The 18132-nt window shown below is 36.0% G+C and overlaps 1 protein-coding gene across 1 annotated transcript; it reads right to left on the bottom strand.

The window, feature by feature from the left end:
* Positions 1 to 3209: 3209 nt before the first annotated feature.
* On the bottom strand, positions 3210 to 18132 carry plekho2 (pleckstrin homology domain containing, family O member 2). The gene is made up of 6 exons (XM_046857579.1): positions 17641 to 18132; positions 11721 to 11870; positions 11019 to 11141; positions 6923 to 7027; positions 6595 to 6693; positions 3210 to 6476 (listed from the first exon to the last, which is right to left on the bottom strand). Exons 1-6 carry the CDS (start codon positions 17647 to 17649, stop codon positions 4701 to 4703), a joined length of 2262 nt encoding a protein of 753 aa, XP_046713535.1. The 5' UTR covers positions 17650 to 18132; the 3' UTR covers positions 3210 to 4700.

Below are 18132 nucleotides of genomic sequence, written 5' to 3'. Positions count from 1 at the left end.
CCTCGGAGGCTCAGACCACATTCAACTCTTCCACTAATGTCATCCGCACTTGCTGACGTATTTTAGAAGTGTAAGATTTAATCTAGAAAACTAACCATTACATAACACTTGGAAGCGCAGCAAATAGTGTAACATCGTGCAGGTGGCCATCCTGAACACCAAACTTTTTTTTGTTTAACAAAGTTTGACGTTATTCCCTGCACAGGTTTAAGCTGAAAATGATAGAAGATTTGCATATATTGGTATAATTGATAAATTATAAATGTAACTGGGTAAATAATGATTCCTGCTTGTATTTCAATTATTCATTTATAGTAAGTACATGAACATTTTTCATGTTTTTGAAGTAATAATTTCAGGTGAGACAGTCATCCATTACATGTTAAGAAATGTTAAGCTTGTGGCTCCTTGTGCTGAAAGAAAAAATGCAAATATGTCTTAGCTGACATCAGTTAACTGAAACTTAAGTTAATTATACAAAACAATATGTTTTTAAAGAGACTGGACAGTAGTTTTGTCCCTATCCAAGGCCATTTTATCTGTATTTAGGTTTTGGTTTGTTTAGAGTACAAAATAGAAAGTGTTTCAAATGTTTGCTAAATGCATTGTTAATTATGCTAACGATATGGTTTACATTGGAATTCTTGGGTGACTAAGAGACTTTTCACACTGCATTTAATCCCAGATTGTTCAATATAAACTTTTAACCCAGGTAGTGGAACATTTTACTTTAAATTTAGAAATGTAATTTGAATTTCTTTTGTAGGGTTAGCACATTTTTTGCAGCATTAAGCCTGCAGTATATACACAGTGTTGGGTTTAGTCATTTATAGTACAATATATCACATTATGAACACCCAGGATTAATTGTTAACCCAGCTAAAATAAAAAGGCAAAACAAAGTAACCCAGTATTCCTTTCACCTCAAGTCATAAACTCACTCCCTTAATTGATATTGAAATTTTTACACTGTTTACTGTTTTTGTTTGCATGTAATAAATGCCGACCTCCCTTACTTAGTTCTGCTTTATCATAATTGAAGTGGATCAGCAGGTAACATGACATGAAGTAGAAAAAACAGCCTAGATGGGATGCTCTATTGAATGTTACCAAAAGCACTCACATTCGTACACTCATTCTTACCTTGCGGCAGTGTAGTGTGGTCAGTTGACCTACAGACCTCTTTTGGCATGTGGGAGGAAACCTGAGAACCTAGACAAAATACATACAAGCTCGCAAAAAGCATGAGAAATTCCCCAGATTCTACAATGTTTCAAGGATAGTTTTTACAGTATTACATTATTACTATTTTGAACTGCTTTCTCTTCCTAATGTGTTTGTATTTTACTAAATGAATGCTTAGTTTATCATTTAATGTTATGTTTATGTTCATTAAATATATATATTAATAATGCACTTAAATTGACCTTGTAAGAAATTTGCTTTGCCTTACATTCACTAGTGAGGTATATATGCGGGCTTCCTCTATCTATGTGCAAAAGAGAGGAAGGGAAGTGCTCTATAGCAAAGGGAAGTACTGTGAACGTGTGTATATCATTACTGATATAAGCCTGTAGAAAGCAAAGCAGCCAAGCCACACGATAAGTTCCTCACCTTGTCGCACTTCTCTATAATTGCAGTTTTCAGAGCTTATGGTGGAACCAGATATAGTGAACCTGCCCACATTTGCAGCTCCTACTACACCACATACACACAAACACTAAGCTGGACGAATTTATTTTTCAACACCTTTCTCCATTTATTTTTCTAAACTATTCTGTGACTGGGGAAAAAGTGTTCTGATTGTTTGTGTTCCGACTGCCACTACTGCCACTGTCACTACTACTAACACTACTACTGCTACTACTAATGCTGCCACTGCTACTACAACTACTACAATTACTACTACTGCTACCACTGCCATGACTACCACTGCCACACCTACTACTACTTAATATGCTACTAATAAGTTTACTATGTCCAGTATGTCATTTGTATACTTGTATATTTGTATGTGCTGTCATTTACCAAAGAATATACACATAATATAACTGATATTGAGAAACCTTTTTAATATAACATTTATTTGACATTCAGTTAAAATGTATGTGTAATAGAGCATTTGTAGCATTTTGTAACAGAAATAAGCTGAATGTTTGTGCAAGCTCATTGGCCACTGCCAAGCTGCCACTGCTGGGCCCCTAAACAAGCCCTAAACCCTCAACAACTCAATTTTAAAGATAGGATAATTGTAAGTACCTCGTGATAAAATGCGTCTTTTAAATAACATAAATGTAATATGTTTTCCAGAAAATCCCAAACACTGAATTGAAACTGAAAATTTTAAAACCTTTACTCAATAAAATTCTAATCCTTGCCATAATGCTGTGGTAGAAAGTGGATAAAAAGTATAAAGTATAAGTATAAAAACACATTGCATAATAATCTATGGTTTTAGAATGTCCTAAAATATGATCAGAACCTATAGAAAGCTTGACAATTTAACATTACAAAATGTTGGCTAACTTGATACTGTTGAAATGAAAATTATGTGTTTTCTATAAACGATACATGAACCAAGCTGTTTTTTTTTAAATCCAGAGTCCATACTGCTTTGTGTTTGTGTACACAGTATGGATGTTGTGGGAAGTGTTGCATAGCCATATACTGCATAAAATTCGTATCAAATAACACTCTAATCTTCTGGATAAAATAATCACTACCAATGAGATAAAGTCTGATTAGTGTGGTTTCCTGCAGTGTATCTCCTGATCTATGATGCCTGTTAGTAGAGTTATAGATATTTCTGTGAGCTATAATGCATTCTGAATCTGAGCTCATTAAGGCCTTGATAATAACATTATAAGCTGAATCAAATGCACCACAGCAACTAAAAAACAGATTTCAGTGTAAAAGACACAGACCCAATAATTCTCTCCCTACATTTTCATTTCTGTATCTATTAACAAAAAGTCACAAGGGTTTCACATCCTTACTCATGCAGTGGAGTGCAGACCATTGTCACTGATGATAAATGCTCTATTCTCGTAATTATAGTAATGCAAGAGTCACATTGTGAAACTTCATAGGCAAGTATTCTGGGGATGTGAAATGTTTAAGCACGATTTTACTCCTTAAATGTTTATGATACACATGTAAAACAGGTAAAAATAAATAAATAAATAAATAAAACATCTCCATAACCAGCGTAGGGAAGACACTTTTATTACAGTAAGACATGCTTAGCAAGCAGTGTGTTATTATTATTTTTTTGCACATTAAACATAAGACATTAAGAAAACTTGTTAGTTCAGTTAGCAAGTGCAGTCACTGACAAGTAATATATTACAATATATAATCATAGATCTTCTTACAGTTTTAATGGTAAACATAATTTATCAGTTCACTATACTGGGATCTCTGAGTAAAATTGATATTAGTTTTTTTTTCTTCATTTAAGAACAGGAACGGGTATGCCAGAAATATTAATAACTTAAATATTAAGCAATTCATTGGTAGACATGTTATTTACAAAAGGAAATCCTCCATATGAAATTAGCTAATATATTGCTATAAATGCTGGATGCGCACAAACAAGTATTTTAGGTTGTGTGAATCATGTTTCAGTAATGTTCTGTTAAATAGTTTATAGCTACATTATAAATGTAGGGCTATAACCTGTATCACATGATCAATTCACATGCCTAATATTTGTGTCGAATAAAAACAAGTATTGAAATATCTGACCTTCATACAAAAAAGGGGGTTAACTCTATTATTACTGAGTAGCTGGATCATATACTGCATTTTTCGAGATAACAAACAAAAACACTGATGATAAAAAAAATTCATGACGCTTTAAAAAAGAACATTTGAACATGGATAGTGAATATGGAAAGTTAGCATAACATGGTAGATATTCGAATCAAATTGCAAATAAGCAGAGAAATTCAAACTGCATTCTCACTGTCAGTATGAAAATAGATGTATTCATGAAACTGAAATGAATAAAAGTAATTTTATATCACACGGAGTTGCTAGTTCTCGTGTATTTTATCATTAAACCCGAACAAGGCCACTGCGCTATTTTTAGCGTCAGACGCTGTAACTTGACACTGCTTTCATGATTGTGTGTCTCTGCTTTTGTTCTACTGTGTGGAACGCTAAAGCAACATGCATCCAGGTGGATAAGAGTTGGACTGTAGTACATCTTGTAAAACAGTAGGGATGTTTAGGTGCATTGGTTCTGTTAAATGACCACTTATAATTTTAAGTGCTATTTGGATATCAGTGATAAAATCTTTTAACGCAAAACTGTCCAACTGACATGAGGATAAACATTTTAACCCAGTGCATAAAACATCAAAGAATACAATTTTGGAAGCAAGAATACATGATGAGACCCTCTAAGAAGCAGTCACCTCTCATCAAATACATCGACTGGGCTCATAAATCAAGTTTAAACTTTTAGTTCATGGAGTAGTTTATCCAGCATTTTTGTGCAATGTTGGCTTAATAACAATACTCAGTATTGGATCCCTAGTTTAATCCATTGTACCTGGTTATGAAACAGTTTTAGACAGATCCTTTACCTATATTCTTGTCTAAAAAAAGTAATGGGGAAATAATTGCACTTGATCATTTGTACGTTTCGTGATTCCATTAACACAACGCTACCCTGAAACAGCTCTTTTCTGCAATTACCAGCTTGTTCTATTGCTCTTGGTCTCCTGCTCTTTATAGCTCTTTGCTTCTCTCAAGAACTGATCAGCTTTCTTAAGTTTCTCCATTGCTGTAGCAAGAAGGAGCTCTGGGTCTGCTACCCCCTCACTGTCTTGTCCATCTTCAGGGCTCCCTCTGGGTGCTATTTTACCCAGCAGCTCTTCTGTCTCCCCAAGCTCCATGGACACTTTACTTTGCAAGCCAGTCATCTCCTCTAGAAGATCGCCTGTGGATGCCGACTTTTTCTTCAAGGAGGAGTTCAGCGACGCAGCAGGGCTAGAGATCGGAGGGGTGCATTTACTTTCCGCAGTAACTGGGATGGGGTCATTCATAGTTGCTTCGAGTTTAACAGTAAGGTTGTTTGGAAGTGGATCATCAATTTCCTGGACCTTGCTGTCCGACATCTCCAGTTCCTCCTCGCTGGTCACACCATCTAAGACTTCCAGACTACTATGCAGCTTATCTGAGGATGGCGTTATTTGCTCACTAATTTCAGAGTCTTCGGCAGAGAGCTGACCGCTGTCTATAGACTTTACTTCCGCATCCACTCCAGATGCGTTGTCTAGGTCTTCACTTGCTCCTGAATTACTGAGACTCAGGATAACAACCTTGCGCTCTTCTTTTTGTTCTTGAGCGGCAGGTTTTGTTTCATCTGATGGCACGTCTTCAGCGGAGGATGACACAGTAACAGGCAGTGACACAGTAGTTGATTCCACAGTGTTATTCTGGACAGCTTGGTTCTCCGTTTTGACAGATGGTTTAAGTGGTTTCTTTTTTGGTGGAGCAGGGGGAGCAGCACTCTTTTTAACAGTCTCTGGTGTTGAATGTGGAGTTAGTTTGAGTTCAGTGGCAGGTTTTGCAGGTTCGAGCATTATTAGTTTATTAGTTACTACACTTTGAGCAGATTTATTAGCATTTTGGTCAACTGAACTTTTCTCCACTGCTGTAGAAGGTGAATCCCACATCACTCCCTGGGGCTTGGGGACATTATTTGAGATTGTGAATGGTTGGACTTCGGAATTTCCAAATTCATCTTCCTCATTTTCCTTACTAGTAAAACCCTCATCTTCTGAAAGAATTTCTTTATCATTTAAGTTGAGTGCATCTTTGGGTTTGATGTCTTTAGACGGTAAACTGGGAAGATGGACAGTTTCAGGACCATCTGCCTCACTTTGAACTGGACTTGACTTGCCAGGATTGGTTTCTGCTTCAGAATCGACATTCTCTGAGGCTGCATCTTCACTGGCACTTATTCTGGGTTTATTCTCCTTTGAGGGTGGCATGGGTGGCTTCACAACTTTCTCCCTATCATTTCCCTTCTCCTCTTCTCTATTTTCAGATGGTTTCTGGTCCTTTGATGGTGGCATCGGTGGCATGAGAACCTTCTTCTGTGAGGCAGGTTCTTCATGTTTGCTTTCGCTGTCCTCACTTTCACTTCGTTTGTACTCCTTTGATGGAGGCATTGGAGGCATGAGAACCTTCTTCTGTGGGGCAGGTTCTTCATGTTTGCTTTCGCTGTCCTCACTTTCACTTCGTTTGTTCTCCTTAGATGGAGGCATTGGAGGCTTCAATACTTTCTTTATAGGTGTTGTATCTTTACTTGCATCTTCCTCTGTAATGGCATCCAAAAATGTGGTCTGAGCCACTTTGGCTTCTCCATCAGTACCATCCATTACGATGTGAGCACCATTAGGCATATTGTCACTAATGTCAAGGTCCAGTCTTAAGATTCCATCTGATGAAATGTTTGCAGTCTTAAAAAAAAAAATCAGAACTTTAATTGGTGAAGCCTGATCACCACTTTCAGCATTATTAATAATATAAACAGCTTTCATACATTAAAACCCATGTGTGTATATCATCTTAGCCTACCTCCTTCATGTGTATCCTGGTTGGTGGTCTTCTACCACGGTTTCCTTTTGGCCGAGAACGAGTTACATGATCTAAAGATAAGCTTTCATCTACTTTTACCTGCAGTGAGAAAAATTACTAACTTTTTTATGTGATCACCCACAACCTAAAAAATATTGTATATAAAGCATAGTAAATGCTATTTATTTCCAATTTTGTAAATACAAAAATACTAAAATTTCAGACTAAAAAAAAAGAATTTGTATAAAGTTTAAGCTTGGACTTAAATGTTGCACATTTGAGTTTCTTTGTTTTTAGAATAAAAAAATAAAATAAAAAATTTGAATACCTCATCAAAGATTTTATTCTTTGCTCTGTTAATGCCATCACTGAGGGCCTTGATCCAAGCTTCTTTCTCCTCCTGATTTTGAGCCTGCAGTTTGATGTCACACACCTACAAGCAAACGAGAAATATTTTCCAAATGTTATTAGCTACCTATGTTTCAAGAACCGGTTCAGTATAATGCCTCACCTGCAGCATGAATTATTTTTTATACATTGTCATTACATTGTACAACCCAAATAATCAATAATTTATCATTAAATGTTTGTAATAAACAAACAAATAGTTAAAAAAATCTCCCAGTTACATTGTTTTATTGTATTACACACTCACACTTCAGGGTGAAACTTAAAGGGTTGATTTAATAAGAAATCTGTCTACATCTGTTTGCATATCATTGTATATATAACAGACTATATATATATATATATATATATATATATATATATATATATATATATATATATATATATATATGTAGTCTGTTATATATACAATGATATGCAAACAGATGTAAATCATCTTATATATATATAAAATGCAAGCAGATGTAGACAGATTTCGTGAGAGTGTTTGCTTAGATGTATTTCTGGTCAGCAATGTGTTCTTCTGTGCTATGTGCTATGCAAACCAACATGTTTACAACAATAGCTGGTTGCACAGCTAAAGGTTTTCATTGTAGCCTCCTGCATAAAGAGAGTGATTTAGAGGGAGTCCTGGGGGTTGGGGGGTTGCAAACTTTTGGGGGAGTTGCAGCTCGAAACAAACGAGAGGAAAACCACTTGAGTAAGACATGTGACTTGTCAAAAAAAAAAAAAAGTATTAAGATTGTAAAAAAATGAAAGGTTTTTTCATACACTATTTTGGAAAAGTATATGGTGAGGTAACTGTCTATACATGCAGCATGCTAAACCATGAAACCATGAGAGTATAAGTATATATAGTGCACACTCATATGAATGTACCCTATGAAAAATATGGTTTCTGACATCCAGGCAATTATTTCTATCCCCAAAAGAGTCCATTTGAATGAATATCCATGACTCATATATCATGATGTAGTCATTCAAAAAGAGTCTGTATTCCTGCAAACCAATGCTGAAGTTCTGTCATTTTTCTATAGAAAAATATAGAAAATTAAATCTTAAAAGAAACAAATATACATACTTATATACACATCTGTATTACCCAAATAGAGTCTAACTAATGTAAACATTTTTATTTAATTTTTGCATTTATTTAATCTATTTCATTTGTGCCTATTTATTTGATTACTACATTTAATAAAAAATATATATATATATGTTGAGAGAGAGAGAGAGAGAGAGAGAGAGAGCATGAATTAATAAATAATTTTGCTTTTTAAGCAAAAATTAATAAATTGTGCAGTGTGTATATTGCTGTGCATTTAACAGAAATATTCATTGCTAGCAAACAATACCAGTAAGAGCCAATAAATTATTTAGTCTGAACAAAATAAATCTTTCTTACATAATCCCCCGCAAAAATCCCCAGAGTATTCTTTCTAATCCTTTGGCTATTTCTACGTTTATTTATACAGTCCATTGTTCTGGTGAGTGGTGTTTAAATGAAGTGCGATACACATCCTTTTTGCTGATGAACTCAGCATGTATCTCTAAAATAGTCTGTAGTCCAGACGCATTGCTTATCCAAAGTAAACCACAGTCAGAATCTTTAACAGAGACCAAGCTATTAAACGTGCAATTGTTATTAATGTCTTTTAGGCTCTAAAGCTCTTTTTTTTTATGTAGAACTACAACTCAAGAGGTTCAGGGTTAAAATGAAGCCATACGCTGAGCTGTCTGACTCACACAGCTGGCTGGTCACTGTGTTCAAGTGAGAGGAAAAAGTGACAGGCAGAGACACACACACACACACACACACACACACACACACATTCTTTTTACAGCTGCTGAGTTCTGAGAAGCTCACCAAAGCCTAATTTTCATCATCTGTTAGTAATACTGCCTGTTTCACTACTTAGGTATCTCTTGTGCATTTCTCAGGCCTCTTCCTGTCTTACACAAAGCTGGAGATTTTCTACTAGAGCGGGAAGCTCATAGTTAATTAAGGATTACACACTATCGTATAACTATCATGTTCCTTTTATCATGTAAAAGAAACTGAGGTAATAAAAAATGCAATAGATTTATTAATTGTGTCATGCTATAATGACCACAGAGACTAAACAAAAAAAACAAAATATTTCCTGACTAATTGATTCCTGATTCTCAAAACCAGAAGAAACTGTTTTAGAAATTTAGAAATCACATAAATAATGTGATTGTTAAAGTAAAATAAACCTTTGGTAAAACCACAAAAACAACTTTGTAAGAAGTAAATTGCAGAAACATAGGATGAATCGAATAAATAAATGCTTATGTAATCATAAAAATACGAGTTACATTACTAATAATATACAAATAACATCTTGCTTCACCCAATTATTTATGTTTTAAATATTTGTAGCACATCGATTTTTTTTCGCATGCAACAGCTTCGCAATGGCTTGTGCCTCACAGCATAGTTAGCAGCTCACATCTCTAGAAAAAAGTGACAGTAACTCAAAATATAAGCATGTATGCATCATTTCCTGCTTTTAAACGGAGCTATTCGGACTGCCGGACTAATTACAGCTCCCTCAGATGCTTTGTTTTGGTCTGCACCCCAGTGTGATTGCTGTGTTCTCACCCACCCAAACAAGCCACATCGAGTTGAAAGCCTTAGTGTGATACTGCGATGCCTCCTTCACTTTTCAACTTTTCATGATTTCATGATTAAGTCAGGGTCAAAAAATATCATTCAACCACTTTGTGTTGCAGAAATACCAGAAGTCACAATACTTTCATTGTTCTGATTATGTATGTTTGAGTTTGTTACAAAGTTGAAACTTGGATAAACTATGATTGACAGTGTGATCGAACAGATTCTAAGGGAAAGAGGAAAATCTTCCCACCCAGACAGCTGGGACAATTACGCTCTTTTGGATTAGATCATCAGTAGGATTCTAAATCTGGACCGCCCAACAAAAAAGGCAAAATATATCCTCTTTTTCATTTAGAATAATGTTTCAAAAGTGTGCTTTATTATAATGGAGGTAGGAGATGTACTGTCATTGCAAATCTTTGAAGTTGAATAAGAACATGAGAGAAATCTGCTGCATGAGTGTGCCTGATGTGTATCATCCAGAATGAACTGCACTACTGTAAATACATTATAAGAATATTTTTTAAAAATATTTATTTTTTGTATTACTGAATCTTCCAGATTTGTTTTTAGGGATTACTATGTCTCTCTCTCTCGCTCTCTCTCGCTCTCTCTCTCTCTCTCTCTCTCTCTCTCTATATATATATATATATATATATATATATATATATATATATATATATATATATAAACTGAATTTAAACAAATATATTTATATATATATATATATATATATATATATATATATATATATATATATATATATATATATAAATATAATTTTCAGGCTTAATCAGCTTCTTCTTTCTTTAGTGTTTTGCGGTTAAAGCTTCAATCCACTTAAATTCTAAACAAGTTGTTATCAAATAATATTGGGCTATTTTATCTCTCATATAGCTCACACAGTATAATCTTCTAAAGCCTATTTAAAAATGTTGATGGTGCAATCACAACTGTTCGTAAAAATGACAAATGCATTTCCCTTTCAACGTAACGGAACATGCCATGTGACTGAAAACTTCCAGTCAGCTCCACTGCACACTGTCATGCACTCAATTCCTGTTTAAAGTTCATCCATACTAGTGCAAAATGTCAGCAGGAGATAAAGCATGACAAAATGACTGATATAGGGAAAGTATGAGTTTGGACAGTTATGGGACTGACTCACAGCAACCCACACAAAGGCCTAGTGTGCTTTTCCTGCATGCCATATTGAACTGCTGATGTCAGAGACTGCTGATCTGCCCCTACTTTGCATTGCATTGTTAATCGATGAGAGCCCCTCTTTATATTACAGACAAGAGAAGACTGCTGCAGTGTGCCATGTCTGACATTGCAATGCTACTCATAATTAATTGGCAGCGCCGACACTTACCTTACTCGTACTCTTGGGCGTTCGTATCAGTATCAGCCTGTATTTCTTCTTGAAAGGGCTGCGTAACTCATGGCATTTGTCATAGTTTTCCAAGTCCAGATGCTCCAGGCAGTTCTTTAAGTCCTGTGGAGAAAGGGCTTGTTTACATTGATTCAAACAAGACCAAAAAAGGAAGGATTCGAGCAAAACCTCCAAGCAGTTTATATGTGAAAATGCAGAAGGCAGAGCGAGCTCTTCAAGAGTCATAGAGACATATTATATAAATTTATTTTTAAATGTAGGTCTTTATTGTACAGTAGTAATATTTGGAATGTCTGCGCACATACTTCATTCTTAAAATAGTTTGAAGGGTATTATAAATCCAAACTAGTTTTTATTTGTGTGGCATGTCTAAAGGAAGACGTGTAGTTTATATTATATGTAGCTATAAACATCTTATATTTATTAATAAAAAAATCTATATCATTAGTAACTGTGAAATTGCTCTTTTGAAAGGATTTTGAAAGAAAGCTAAGCAAATAGGGCCAGTCTTTAAACAGTGCATTAGAGCAGTTAACAGTTTAAGGGCCTTTCTAAAGGGCCCTTTGGGGATTCCAGGATTTCCGCTCAAAACTCTTTAACTCGGGAACCTTAAACACTAAGCTACCGAGATAAATTATATTTTAGAATACTTCTCAGTCTAACCAGCAGTCATCTCGTTACCTCATTTTCATACACTGCAATCTCAGTTTTGTCCAGCTGAATGTAGCGGTCCTTGTAGCTGCCCAGGAACTTCCCCGAGCACTTCTTCAACCAGCCTGCTTTGCCTTTGAACGTTGTTTCTTTAGGCTTGGCTGGCTCATCTTTAACATCCTAGCACATGTGGGAAGAAAAAAAGGGGGAAAAGGCAGTCAAGGTTGCACAGTGGGACGACTCATCTGCTTCGTTCGGCATTTATTTTAACATTCCTGAGCGGGCATTATGGTGGGAGAGCAGAGAGGGTAGATTGTGGTTAGTGCTTTCTGCTGATGTAGGAGTTATAGATGAGTCACATAACAGTGGCTAAATCTTAGGAACAGTAGGCAAATTTATAATTTATCTTGTACAGCAATGTTTTTATCAATACAGATGCCAATCAAATGAAGTAGTTCTTTATCTACTTTATCTATCTATGTTATTTATCATTTAAAATATCAGAGAATCGCTATCAAAATACTACCTGTCAGGGTGAAGCACCTGTGAGGTTATGTTGCTAAAAAATCTGAATACATATGCAGCAGCAGAAATTAAATGTATTTGTATGTGTGTTTCGATTTACTAAGAGAAAAGGAAATGTCTCTCAGGATGTCTCTTTAAAGGGTTATCAGGGCTGTTTTTCCACTTTCTCCTGGCCTTTGGAAAGACCAGGGATGGGTTTAAGCTAACAGGGAAAGTGCAGCTGTCCAACAGAGGGAAAAAAAAGGATAGAATAATAGGAGTAGCACCGTGCCACACAATGCCTTTGTCCAGGAAACATCCTCACTCAACCAAGCCAACGCAGGCTCTGCCTGTCTCTACCGAGGAAGGAGAGGTGGGGGTGGACATCGGAGAGGCTCTTTTGTTTTGCACATAGAAACAGGAAAACTGGAGCACGGTGCATGCTGCATCCCAACACTCCTACTGCTGAAGTAGTGCTTGCAGTGGAAAAATCTATAATGCATAAGGGAGTTTGGACACACAGAGTGCCTTTGGCTCTGATCATTAAACAAACGAATGTGAAAGGTGACAAAAATGCCTGTCATCAAACATCCATGGCCTAGAGCAGATCACATGGTTCATGTTTTTAGATATAGGCAGGAAATGATCAGAGACACTATCATAAGAGTTAGCCAAACAGGAAGCTCTGCTCTAAGAACGAATGCACCAACAGAGATATGGAATTGGCTGATGATGACGCTTGACCGCAGATATTAAGGTAAAAGTTCAACATTTCGATGGAACCGCATGAACATAAAAAAATAAGGGCAGGTGTGTTCAAGGAAAACCCCCCTAAAAACTCCATACATCCTATTTATTCATAATAATGTAGAATGTTCTTGAGCATTCACAAAACAAGTTACTTCCTCTTGTCACTATAAACAAATTGTTCCATCACCAGCTTATTTTTCTCTCTTGACGTTGCTAAAAAAAATGGCTTGTAATACTACCAAGAAACCAAAAAGCACTTTGTCCTTAAAGCTTTCCTGTGTCAGAAAACTTTACCTCTGTCTGTTACATAGAGGAGACCCATTACAAAATTACTAAATAAATCTCTCCTTACAACCCCCCCAAAAACAAACAAAAAAAAAAATGGGTACCATTGATTACACACTTAAAAAATATATTTTGAATTTCCCAATTGAAGTTCCTTTGTAAGCTGTTACTGTAGTAATATACTATATATAATGTATTAGTACCTGTCTATTAATATATAAACCTGGCACCCAAGACATGCTGCTGGCATAGAAAATAAATCTACACCTCACGCTTTCAATAGTGGCTTCATACATAAATGTACATTTCCCTTAATGTTTAATACGCGTCAGTTATGAACTTATAAGTCTGCTCCAAGATGTTTTTTGAGCAGGTCACACCTTAAACAACATCTGGTTCAAATAACAGCTGCATGCAGCAAAGTGAATGGCTGCATCTGGGATGAATCTGACATTGTCCTCTGCAGAGGGGGCTGACCTGCTGGGCTTCAACCAACACACCACTAAAGTCAAGTCATCTGCATGCACGGGTGGTTTCATCCCATCGCCTTTATAACACTTATGTAATGTTCAGATTAAAATGAGCATTTTTGCTTTATCAGTCTCACTAACAAACAAGATTCGATGTTATTCGAGAGAAGAAGATCCGGTCACTGATAGAAACAACCAAAACGTAGATTAAGAAATAACTAAGTAAATCCTGAACATATGAAATGATTTAGCAGCAGTTCTCTTACATTTTATTTTGAAAGGATTTTGAAAGAAAGTTAAGCAAATAGGGCCAGTCTTTAAACAGTGCTTTAAACAGTGCATTTACATATATATATATATATATATATATATATATATATATATATATATATATATATATATGCTTAAATAATTAATGTTTTACTTTAGAATACTGTATCCTGAGATACAGCAATGTGTCAAACTCTAGTTGAAAGTAAACAGATGATAAACAGAGCAAATGCCTTCTATCATTAGCTGAAATCAAACCAACTAAAGAACCAACCAATCACCTTGCAAAATCCAATGTGTAGATTCCTGCAGCCAATAATTGGAAACTATATTTCTAGCCAACTGACCAAAAGCATTCTGCCATTTGGTGAAAAGAGGAAATCAATTTCGTCCATTACAGTGTTAACAGGAATTGAGACACAATTGCCCAATGTGTACTGGCAGCATCAAAACAATGGGTGGGTAAAGACTGAAGAATGAACTGAGGTGGCGTGTGTCAGTGCGTTGAGACTGGTGTAACAGAGCATGATATAACACAATAGCATTTTTTTTATATGGACAGCAGAATGTGAATTGGGGTTTTAGTCCCTTTTTTTCTCTACCTGATTCTTTTTTTGGTTGGTTTCCCCTGATTATGTTAAACTGATTCTAATAAGTTTGTCTAGCTACACTCTCTTTGATAACGTTTTTAATTGTGAATTGTTTCTTCGTGTTAATTCTGTGCCTTGCATTTTCTCAATCCCTTTCTTGTATTAATTCCTGTGATTTCCAGTTAGACCCTGTGCCTGTTTGCCCAATTTACATAAAAGTACCTGTGTGCCCTTTTTCTGACCTTTTACCCTCGTACTCTTAATAAGTCTGACAATGATTTTGGAGTTTAAGGACTTTTATCCTCCTATCAATAGACTATTTTAATTAAAAAATATTTAACAAGGAAAAGGGCAAAAGTGCAATTTGTCATGTTACTGAGAAACCAGGAAGTACAAAGTTGGCAGACTTACTGACAGTTTTCATGCACAAGTTTTAACCAATCATACCTGTGAATTCAACAGTACTGTGGCGTGAACATTGACATTGAATCATAATGCCCAGTGTTATATATAAGAAAGACTCATAAAGAGAGAGAGAGAGAGAGAGAGAGAGAGAGAGAGAGAGAGAAATCAAGCAATGGGCTGAACCCAGTGTCTTCACGTGAGAAACTTATAAATCCTCATGAGTGCCCCACATCTACAGCTTGATGCCACTGCAGGCAACTAATCTTTCTTTCATTGCCATAGTAAATGGAGCCTGAGTTTCCACTCGCTCATTATCATTCAATAAACCCAGCCAGAAACAGATGCCACCTCATAGCTTCAGAGGCTCATCACAGGGGGACAGGGACTCTATCTGGTTAATATTACAGAATTAAATAATGGAATTAAGGAATGCACTGGTTTCTGTCTGAAGGAAAACACAGCTGCATTTTCAGCACACCTTGCCAAAGCAGACGCTTCAGACCGATCAAACATCTGCAACGCTCCGCAAGCCAGTGTTAATATCAACCCCCATTTTAGGGCTGCAAAATGCACAACTTCCTCTTTAACATTTCCTGAAACTGAAACTTCTCACTGAGTGTAGTAACCGCCTTTTCTTTTTTTTCTTTTTTTTATACACAGGTTTTAATCTAAACTATGACAAAAATACACACTTAATCAACACTTATTTCCATAGCAATGAAACAGGTGAAGGAAAAAAAGAGACAATTTTCCATCCTCTTTGTTTGTCTGTGCTGTAATTTACCATCCTCTTTTAAAACTTGTGCTATTTAAGTTCAGGTGATAGAAGGCTGTCACCGCGCTGCAGGATACCGGTGCAATAGCGGAAAGGGCCGTTGCTTACTTTCCCAATGCTGCTCCAGTAATTGCCTCTGCACTGCATACTTTGCTTATGCTCTGAACCACTATATAAGATTAATACTAAAAAAGGCAAGACACTAAATGTGCAGCAGAGTGAGGTTTTACACACAGTCTATCTGAAAGCATACTTCCAGAGAGTATAACAGGTATGACTGATGCCACAGAAACTTGGCTGAATGAACTAAGACTCTTTCTTCCACTAACCTGTTTCTATCAACGTAAATGTGACGATATGCAAATGTATTAATGCAAATGGCTTCAAATGCCATTACATGAAAGAGAAACTACTACAGAGAAAGAAATGCTGTGGTGTGTAAAAAAAACGTGTGCTTTTTTAGTTTAAAGTGGTCGAAGTAAAACCAAATAAATATAGCTGTTTATATTTTTCTTGTTGAATTTGTAATAAAATAAAAAATAATGGTTGTGCACGTTAGTGAAAAATTTCACGCATTTGCAAACACATACATTGCACACATGATGCATTTTTTACTTTTTTACTTACTCCTCAACTCTGTCTCATCTAGGCATCATTTGGATTTCCTGATTGTGTTCACCTGTTCCTTATTTCAACCTGGTTAAATTTAGTAGTTAAATTATTTCTGTGTGTTCTTGCAACCTGCGTTTGTTTACAACAGAGACACTCGAACTTGGGCCCGTGGCCAAATTTGGCCTGTGGTGACCATTGATTTGGCCCGCCATGCCACTTAGAAGACTAGCAAGAAAAATGGGGGGAAAAATGACATTTGAAAAAACATTTGGAAAATTAGTTTAGAGGTCAGTGAATAGCTGTATTAGGCATTGAACTGGTTTTTCATTGTACTGTTTCCCTGAGCTAGAACATTGGAAATGATTCTGCATTAGTTAAGCAGAGTCATATTTTCTCCTCACTTATTTATTTTGACATATTATGAAATAATAAATGAGCCCAACTTTAATTTTAATATAATGTTCTGTATAATGCTTCATTTATTTTCAGCCTACGGCCCTCAATCAACTTTATATTACTGATATTGGACTCTTCATAAGAAAAGATTGGGGCACCTCTCATTTACAAGGATCTCGTGCTGTGGGTGTTCAGGAATCCTTTAACTGCGGCTGCTAAAATAGTAAGATTAATGTCGATTTCACACATCGTGCATGTATGATGTTAAAAATTCCAGCAAGCCGATATAAAAACGATTTCCAGCATACAGGGCTGTTTCGTATCTCCTTTTTTGTGTGTCATGTTTCCTTTTCTAGTTCCATTTTTCTGGTTTCGACCATTTCTGGTTTTCATGATCGTGTTTAGTAAATATTTTCACAGATTTCTTTTTTGTGTTGCATTTGCAAAACAAACAAAGGCAAACCTTTATGCATGCCTTTATCATTTGCAACACTACACATATATTTCTAAGTACAGAGATTTTTGCTTGATAAACTCTCAATTAAGTCCTCACTAACTTATGTGTCATATATATATATATATATATATATATATATATATATATATATATATATATATGCACACATACAACAAAGACAAAGATGTAAACAGAATAAGATGCATCCAAGTGAATCTTGGCTGTAATTATTTGGAGGCCAACTTGTTGTATGCAACACAATACAACTGTTAAATAAAGTAACATTAAATAGAGTAACATTTCCAGGGTTTCCTGAACACAAATAAACCAAATACTCCATATGCTACTGCAGATTATGTGAGTTATGTGTTTGTGTTATAAGAAAATCAACCAGAAGAACCAGGAAGCTCAAACAGAGAAAATAACTCATACTCACATCTCCCATGATAAATCACTTAAGAGTCCGTTATGTGAAGGAGAGAGAGAGATAGAGAGAGAGAAAGAAAGAGAGAGAAAACACTCTGACGGCCACTTTATCTCAGGCCAAATGTGGATATTTCACTTCTTTCTGCAGACAACTTTCTCACAGCCGACATGATGCGAAGCTGAAAAAGAAGGAACTGGGCATCGTAACGGTGCTGCGGTGCTTCTGCTCATCGCTGTGTTTTCCTCTTTTCGACTCAGCAACCAAACAAGTTGGAGGTGAAAAAAAAAGAAAAAAAAAAGTTTGGTTTCCGGTTTTAGTCCCACGAAAGCTTTTGGTCCGAACCACAGATGAGGCTATATAGGAAACCACATACTGCCACACTAACTAGTACGTCAAACACTACGCCACGCAGCACTGCGCCCTGTTTTCACATACTATATAGTAGAGAAGTAGCACAGCGAGGTATCTTCAGTTTCTTCCACGACCCGAATGAGACACTAC

Source organism: Silurus meridionalis, chromosome 9 (assembly GCF_014805685.1).
Source record: "Silurus meridionalis isolate SWU-2019-XX chromosome 9, ASM1480568v1, whole genome shotgun sequence".
Taxonomy (NCBI): Eukaryota; Metazoa; Chordata; class Actinopteri; order Siluriformes; family Siluridae; genus Silurus; species Silurus meridionalis.
The sequence above is the reverse complement of the archived record's forward strand: the minus strand, read 5'-3'. Positions and strand labels throughout refer to the sequence as shown.

What these genes read in the sequence shown, in the direction of transcription:
- plekho2 (XM_046857579.1), bottom strand. An exon ending in CGCCCAAGAGTACGAGTAAG is followed by an intron (nt 7,028 to 11,018) that starts GTAAGTGTCGGC and finishes GTTTGCTTGTAG; the next exon opens with GTGTGTGACATCAAACTGCA. An exon ending in AGAATAAAATCTTTGATGAG is followed by an intron (nt 6,694 to 6,922) that starts GTATTCAAATTT and finishes TTCTCACTGCAG; the next exon opens with GTAAAAGTAGATGAAAGCTT.